This window comes from Gouania willdenowi, chromosome 12 (genome assembly GCF_900634775.1).
Source record: "Gouania willdenowi chromosome 12, fGouWil2.1, whole genome shotgun sequence".
NCBI lineage: Eukaryota > Metazoa > Chordata > Actinopteri > Blenniiformes > Gobiesocidae > Gouania > Gouania willdenowi.
This window is the reverse complement of record NC_041055.1, coordinates 32,498,058-32,506,719: the sequence shown is the minus strand read 5'-3', so window position 1 is coordinate 32,506,719 and position 8,662 is coordinate 32,498,058. Positions and strand designations below refer to the sequence as shown.

The window sequence follows — 8,662 nt, the reverse complement described above, 5'->3', positions numbered from 1 at the left end:
TAAATAAAAAATAAAAAAACTACCCAGGAAATATACAAGAAGACCTACTCCACAACTTTGATATCTACAATATACAGATTTTATCACCGAATGAGAGAATAATAACAATCAAAGGTTTATCACGGCTTCATATGAAAGAACAGAAGTTTAAAAGCACAACGTCTGCTGGAATAACATCTAAATATATCAACAGGCCTGTTCGCTCCAATCAAGCCCCACACAGTGTATAAATCACTTTATAAACCAGCTGTTATTGGCCTTATTGAAACTTAAATAAGGACAAAAAAAAATCATAGAAGCTCATTTTATCCTCATCAGAACATATGAATTTACTCTGGAGTTTACTCTTTTTTTCATTATTATTATTATTATTATTATTATTATTATTATTATTATTATTATTATTATTATTATTATTATTATTAATATTCACACGCCTGTATAGCTTCTGGTGGCTAATCTATAGCCATTTATCTTAAACAGAACCGCTGTGATCACCCAAAGACCCAAAAGACCAAGAAAAACACCATTTTTTCTGAATAAAATGTAAAATATTCTTATTTACAACAAGTGCACATCTGCAAATACTCCATCATAACTTAGATCAGCAATTCTCAACTGGTGGGTTGCGGACCTGTACTGGGTGGGTGAAAAATAACAAAAATAAATACTGAATGTCTCTCATGTTGGACTTGTCTTTTATTTTGAAAGAAACTTCTCTTTTGACATGCATGCTGTGAAATGCATGTGTTGCATTGGAAAATATATAGATTTATGTTAAAAAAAAAAAAAAAATAGAAATAAAAAAAGATTGTATGTGTGTGTTTTTAACAGATATTTTTGATAAACTAAATTGAATTTTTTTAAATTTATTTTTTTAATAAATAGGTCGCGATTTAATGATGGGAGACCAGTTGAGAACCCCTGAATTAGATTATTATGAGCCTAATAATAATAATAATAATAATAATAATAATAATAATGGTAAAAGAATACTGAAACGTTGCACAATAAATAAATACATAACTTAAATGTTGTGACTGATACAGAAAAATAAATAAATAATCGATAAATAAAGCAGATGATTTTTCTCCTTTTACGCAGAGTCTCTGTCTCTGTCCGTACCCATGGTTCCGGTCCTCCGTGTTCCCGGTACCCGGTGCGGCTCACCGGGGCTGGTTGGGCCGCGGCAGCACACCGGACAAGGTCGGCAGCGGGGGCGGCGGTTCGCTGCCCCCCTGCAGGCCGTGCAGCAGAATCCTGGGGACTAGAGGTCTCTGCAGGGCCGGGGGCGGCGCCGAGGGGCCCCGGTACAGGTAGAGGGCGGCCCCCGGGTCCAGGTTGGACACCAGGCTCTGGGGGTAAAAGTACGGGGAGGGGAACATCCTCTGCAGGGCTGAGTAGTTCCCGGCCTCCGCCAGCAGCTCCAGGCCCACCGCGGTCTGCCGCTTCCACTTCGTCCTGGAACACACGCACACATAGCGGCTTTAGACAGGTGTGTGTGTGTGTGTGTGTGTGTGCGCGTGTATAAATATCACCGTCTGTTCCGCTCTGATCCGATTACTAAGTGTGTTTGTTGTTGTTCTAAAATCATCCAAAGCTCAGACCTGCAGCTTGTTTTCACACCCAGACCGTGTTTGGATCGCATCACGCACACACTCAAACACGCACGCGCGCACGCAGGTGAATAATTCATATTGAAGATAATTGAGTGGATATAGTAGTTTGTTTGAATTATTAATGCGCACACATGCAGCCATGCATTATTGATCCTCCAAAGTGTTGTTTTCTATTTATTTCCGTTATTTAAGCTGCGTTCATTTCACTCCCAAATAAATACAAGCAAAGAAAAACACTTCAGGCGCGTTTTTGTGCGTCGATACGGACGCTGTTGCGCGTGTGTTCGATTTGGTAAATTTGTTACAAGTCATGTTCATCATTCATGAAATGGTTCATGGCAAAAACGTTGTGAGAATAAATAAAATAAGAATAAATAAATAAATAATAATAAATAATAAATAAAAATAAGAGAAAAACAAGATTTAATTTAATCTTCGATACTTGATTTTATCTTATTCATTTCTTTTTTAACATGTAAAAAAACAAACAAACAAAGAACAATATGCATATGAAATAAAAGTTCATTTGCAAAAGTTCATTTTCCAAAACAAGTGTAAAAAAATTTCAATAAAACATTTATGCACGTTCAAAATAGCAGAAAAAAGTTAATATATAACCAGTTTAACCAATTTATCTATATATACATACACATGTATATGCTATATACACTATTTAGTTATTGTATATTTTAATGAATTAAAAATGAATAACTAATAAAATTGCTGAGCCTTAAGACTTTTCAATTTAAAATTAACAATTTTACACAGTGCAGTCCAGATTTTTAACTTGTTTTATAGTGAATATGAATATGAAGATTATCCAATGAAAATTTCTAATAATTTTTATTTTTTAAAGAGTCTAAAATGTACGCATTAATTTTTCTAAATGCTGATTGCCTTACTGCTCACCTGCGGTTCTGGTACCAGGTCTTAACCTGGGTGTCGGTCAGGTTTAGGGACGCCGCCAGCTCCATCCGGTCCTGGACACTCAGGTATTTCTGCCGCTCGAAGCTCCGCTCCAGTTGCGCCAGCTGGTGGTCGGTGAAGGCCGTGCGGGCCTTCCGGGGCTTCTTCAGCCGCACCTGGGGACTGTCTCTGCTGCTGGAGATTTCCCGGTCCTCTTCTTTCACTGCGCACACACACAGAATCAGACACAGGCTGCATCCATCAGCATCAATCACACACACACGGTTTGATTTATCAAAGCTCAAAATTAAACGCAGTGTAAATGTGAAATTATGTGCGTTTAACTTTGGAAACGATGTGAAACGTCCTTTATTTTTTATTAAGTGGGAAAATAAAATACAATAATTCAAAAGTTTATGATTGAGTCAAAATATACAGCTTAGTTTTGCTGCTTTATTTGGTTTGTATCTCTTCAACTTATGTCAATGTGTCAACAGACAACAATATTAATGCACTTATGAATTTAAGGATGAATATAAATATGAATGTATATTATATTTATTATAGTTTATACTCATTTCTTTTTATTATATTTTATAATCGTCCATATATGTATCATTACTATTATTATTATTATTATTATTATTATTATTATTATTAGGTTTCTGCTTGGGTTTTTGGGGGGGTTTTTGTTTTTGTTTTTCTTGGTCCATATACCAATTCCTTGTATTGTCTAAAAACTCAGTAAAACTGATTGTGATCAGATGATTGTGTGACTATAGCGGATTTAAATCTGTAATCCCTCTTTGGTTTAATCTTATGAAAAGCTTCTGAATAATTTCCTGTGTATTTGGGGCTTGATTTGACCATAAATCGTTATGAAAAGCTGCTTCTTCAAATGTTGGCACTTGAAATATGTGACGCTTTGTTCTTTCCGCGTGCGTGTGGGTGTCAGGGCGCATTAAAACAGCACAGAGCACACGCACGCGTTCTATAGTGCTATACTTGAATCAGTTGAGTCGTCTCTGGAAACGCAATAATCCGCCTAATTGAGCCACGAGGGAACGGACGGAGGCTTTTTCAAGCGCGACCGGAGGAACTTCACAAGCTCGGAGCGGAAATGAGGAGGAATCAGGACGCGCGCTGCGAGCTCCATCTAATCTGATTAGGAGCTCGGACAAATTGCATCAAATCCCGGGTTTCTTTTTTTTTTTTTTTTATCACACAGGAGTAGAATCACGGGTGGAAAATCAAAGGTGGAACACTGTGGCGCATGGCGCACATCCCCAGAGGATCCGTTCACTGCGTGAAAGACGCACGAAGAGAGATTTATACAGTAAAAAAAAAAAAAATGCCATTAGCCTTAGAAATAAATGAGAATAACATATTATTTTAACACTGAACGACAGAGTCGAGCAAATATAAGTGTGTGTGTGTGTGTGTGTGTGTGTGTGTGTGTGTGTGTGTGTGTGTGTGTGTGTGTGTGTGTGTGTGTGTGTGTGTGTGTGTGTGTCCATCGCCTGCAGCGCTGCTCTGCTCCCGGCTCCTCTTCATTACTCTATCACTGAGCTATATGACATGTCTGTTATGGCTGACATGATTGGAAACATTGAGGCCCTTGATGGCGCTTATCTGGAGGCGACCCTGTCACTGTCACCACCATCCTTCCCTTTCCTTTCCTTTCCTTTCCTTTCCTTTCCTTTCCTTTCTTTCCCCCTCTTCCTCACATCTGTCTACGTGCGCACCCGGGACACATTGGGCTCATAATCCGGATTGGACACCCGCGCGTAAATACGCACACACAGGCCACAGGTTTCCCCTCACGTTTATTTATGTATTTATTTAGTCCTTGTTAATCCAAAGGAATTATGATTACTCCAACTTTTTAAAGATAATTTTTCAAATTTTCAAAAAAAAAAAAAAAAATCCAAGTGATTTAAAAAAAATAAAATAAATCAAAATAAATAAATCCAAGTTATATAAATAAAATAAAACTATTTTTTAAATAATAATATTGTTTTATTACATGCATTGAATCATGATAATTTATAATAATGTGATAATTACGACCAACATGCTGAGCAACGACCTTGATTATATTTATCTTTTATTGTTGGATTTATTTTCCAATCTTTGTCTTCATTGATTTAGATTACAAATAAATTCAGGAAATGATTTAATTTTCGAACCCATGCAGAAAATATTACAATTATGACAACCAGAATAAAAACTAATTATACAAAGGTGTCATTTGTTTAATTTAAACAACTCAGAGAAGTGGGGATTTTGTATGATTTTTATTTTTTATCTTATTTTATTTTTTGTCTTGTAATGTGTGCATTTACAATATTTAATGAACAGTATTTTTCACTTTCTGTTTTTTCTTTGTTTATTTTTTTATTTGTAATGTCGAGCCTCTGTGACATAAGTAATTTCCCCTTGGGATCAATAAAATATTTCTGATTGTAATTTCTTTAATAGTTAAATATTTTTCATTATAAATGAATTAAATAATAATAATAATAATAATAATAATAATAATAATAATAATAATAATAATAATAATAATAATAATAATAATTACCTTTATATTCACTGTCTGAGGACGAGTTGCTGTGGATTTTCTCCAGAAAGTCCTCCGCGGTCTCCTGGGTCGGTTGCCCGTTGCTGGAGTACGGCGCGCACGCGGCCAGCGGTTTACAGTCCGCCAAAATGTCCCGGATGAGGAACGACGAGGTCACGGTTCTCTGTTGAGAACCGGCGGAGATCTGCGCGTGCTGGAGATGCTGCGGGTGCGCGAGACCGAGGCCCAGGTTGTGGCTCTGCCTCCGGGCCGCCTCGTCTCCAAAGTCCCGGTCCCGGGGGGAGGGAGGGGACGAGCAGCCACTCTCCACGTCAGAGCGCGGGCTGAAGTCCAGCGGGGAGTGGCACCCCCCCGCCAGGCCGTCCCCCTTAGACACCGGACTACCGGGCCGGTGGGACAGCAGCGAGTCGATGCCGAAGCTGGAGCCGTTGGTGGACGAATCCATGGTCGGGATTAGGATTCAGAACAACATCTGGGATTAGGAGGAAGTTTGGCTGCTCAGGGATTAACGGGTAGGGGGGCGGGGTGGGGGGGTATCCTGGTCCCGGTGCTCCAGGTGGTCCCGGTGGTCCAGATACCAGCAGCAGGTCTTTAAAGTGTTTCTAGATTATTCTAGATTAGAATCCTCTGGTGGAATAATCCAGGATCACCTTCACTCCTTGACTTCAGCACCGCGGACAGCGACCCAGTGCGTGTTTCCCTGGAAAGAGAATAAAAGCCTTTGTGGAGAGGAAGAGGAAGAGGAAGAGGAAGAGACGTCCATGGACGCGCACACGCACACGCGCACAGACAAAGTGGGTTAAAGAGTGAGCAGCACCAGGACCAATGAATCCTACAAATGAAACTTAGAGAAAAGTCAGGACCAGGTTTTAACGGCGCCGCGGCCACGTGAGTCCCCCGCATAGAGCCCTGATTGGCTGAGGGAGCAGGACACGCCCCCTCTATCCATCCATCCTCCTCCTCCTCCTCTTCCTCACTTTGATAGAAGAACCCGTGGATTCATCAGGAGACGCGGATCCAACTGTTTACAGGCAATTTTCGCACTGTTTGCTTTCATTACATCATTGATGAGGCTGATAATGGGTTATTACCGCGGGGGCACGCACGCACGCGCACTGCCTTCCTGTTTCCGACGTCCACGGCGATCATTTCCGCTCATCATTTTTTTTTAATCACTTCAGCCTCACATGGAAGATGCTTTTATTTTGTTACTTTTGGAGTTTACATCAACGTCTGCAGCATTATTTTAACTGTATTACTGTAAAATAAAAAAATACATAAGAATACTAAACTACTATTACTAATATTAATAATAGTAATAATATACGTTTATTATTGTAAAATAATATCAATAATAATAATAATAATAATAATAATAATAATAATCAAAAACAGTCTAAAACGTTTTTCTTTGGTAAAATAGGTTACATTATTCATTGATTCCTTGAATTATTAATTACAATTATTTATTTATTTTGAATAAAAGTGCTATAGTAATAATTTAACATTACTACTACTACTAACAATAATAATAGTATAAAATAGTATTATAATTATGGAATATTTACAAAATATATTATTATTATTAGTAGTAGTAGTAGTAGTGTTTGTTGTATTTGTTATATAAAAATGAGCTTTGGTAATAATTCTTTGAATTATTCATTCAGTTTTATTTATTTTCAGTAGATTTGAAATAAATCAATTCCTACCGTCTAATAGTTACAGTTAAATTAATATTAGTAAAGATTTATATTCCCTGGGATTTTCTCACATTTGTCCAAATTTGCCTCCAAGTCTGAAGTCTGAAGCCTCCAAACAATCTAACGCCTTCTCATCATCATCATCATCACAAAACACAGAACCCCCCCACCCACCCACACACACACACACACACACACACCACCCCATGTGACCACCAGATTGGAGGCGCGCGTCGCCGGTTTTAGACACCGGCAGGTTAGTGAATCCGCTCCCGGCCCCATGGGGTCCCATCACGGCTGCAAGCTGTCACATAAGAGGGGACACACACACACACACACACACACACGCACACACACACACACACACACACACACACACACACACACACACACACACACACACACACACACACACACACACACACTAACTGAGCCATGCCTGTCTGCTGGTGCGAAACGGCGCTGAGTTTATAAGATATATTGTTGTGTCTGTGTAACACACACACACACACACACACACACACACACACACACACACACACACACACACACAATAACAACAACTATTATATAACACGAAAGTAAAAATTATTATTATTATTATTATTATTATTATTATTATTATTATTATTATTATTATTATTATTATTATTATTATTATTATTATTATTTGCCCACAAAGATCTAACTTTATTTCTATAGATTTTATTTGGTGCATCATAACGAAAGAAATTATAAACAATTATTTACAACAATACAAAACAATAATAATAATAATAATAATAATAATAATAATAATAATAATAATAATAATAATAATGCAGTTTAAAGCAAAATGAATGAATCCTGAATCTCAGCACTTTCCAAACAGTTAATCAAATAAAAAAAGAAACGTTGACCTAAAGGATAAGATCTACAGAGGGAAGGGTGAATCGAACAGGTTCCAACTTATAAAAACAAACAAAGAAATACATATTGAATATTTTTTTAAAGTAATTTCTTGATTTTAGAGTAAGCAGGTCTGAATTTTTATTGATTCAGCTTTGCGACAGACAAGTTATAAAAGTGCATTAGAATTAGCTCCAAAATAAACATACAAAATAAAATAAATTAGAATACATGTTTATTGATCTCTAAATTCATATGCTGCAGCAACACAATACAAGAGCCGACCAGAACAAAAATAAATACCAACATGAGATAATATTGCTAAATATAAGGTTGTAGGAAATACATAAATTAGAAAAAAAAAACAACAACAACAAAGGTGCAAATGACAATTGATAATAACTTTAAGAACTCACAAAATTACACAGAGAAATACACAAAAACATCAAAAGTACCAAAACAACAATCCAATTATTGTTATTTTTTTTTTAAATTACAGAAATGATAAATGATAAAAACACAAACACTTTTTTGGTTCTTTCCTGTATTAATGCTCTGATTGGTCATTATTCTAAATTCTAAATGCTGACATGGATAATGTGCCTCAGATCAGACCATCTTTATGTGGGCGCGCCCTGATAAAAGTTTCACATCTCTGGTGTAAAGAGAGGGAAGGGATGGACAGCTGAGGATGGAAGGACAGAAAAACACACACAGGTGGAAAATGAAGTGTGTAATTAATGTGGAAAATACAGACAAATTCAACTTAATATGATGATGATAAAACTCAATATTTCCTGGTTGTGTTGGAGGAGCTGCTCTGAAGACACACACACACACACACACACACACACACACACACTGTGTCATATATCTGGGACATGACTTGTGTTGTTTAATTTATAAGTATTTACGAGTTAATTCCTCCATCAGATTACAGATGTTCACATCAGTTCAGATGATCA

General features: G+C 37.2%; 1 protein-coding gene across 1 annotated transcript; it reads right to left on the bottom strand.

Annotated features, from left to right (window-relative positions):
* Positions 1–977: 977 nt before the first annotated feature.
* Positions 978–5,935, bottom strand: barhl1b (BarH-like homeobox 1b). Its single transcript, XM_028462179.1, has 3 exons — positions 5,110–5,935; positions 2,529–2,748; positions 978–1,461 (listed from the first exon to the last, which is right to left on the bottom strand). The coding sequence occupies exons 1-3, from the start codon at positions 5,552–5,554 to the stop codon at positions 1,167–1,169; spliced, it is 960 nt and encodes a 319-aa protein (XP_028317980.1). The 5' UTR covers positions 5,555–5,935; the 3' UTR covers positions 978–1,166.
* Between the last annotated feature and the right edge of the window lie 2,727 nt (positions 5,936–8,662).

What these genes read in the sequence shown, in the direction of transcription:
- barhl1b (XM_028462179.1), bottom strand. Translation starts at nt 5,554, where the DNA reads ATGGATTCGTCCACCAACGGCTCCAGCTTCGGCATCGACTCGCTGCTG. An exon ending in CTCAGACAGTGAATATAAAG is followed by an intron (nt 2,749 to 5,109) that starts GTAATTATTATT and finishes GTGTGTGCGCAG; the next exon opens with TGAAAGAAGAGGACCGGGAA. An exon ending in ACCTGGTACCAGAACCGCAG is followed by an intron (nt 1,462 to 2,528) that starts GTGAGCAGTAAG and finishes CGTGTGTTCCAG; the next exon opens with GACGAAGTGGAAGCGGCAGA.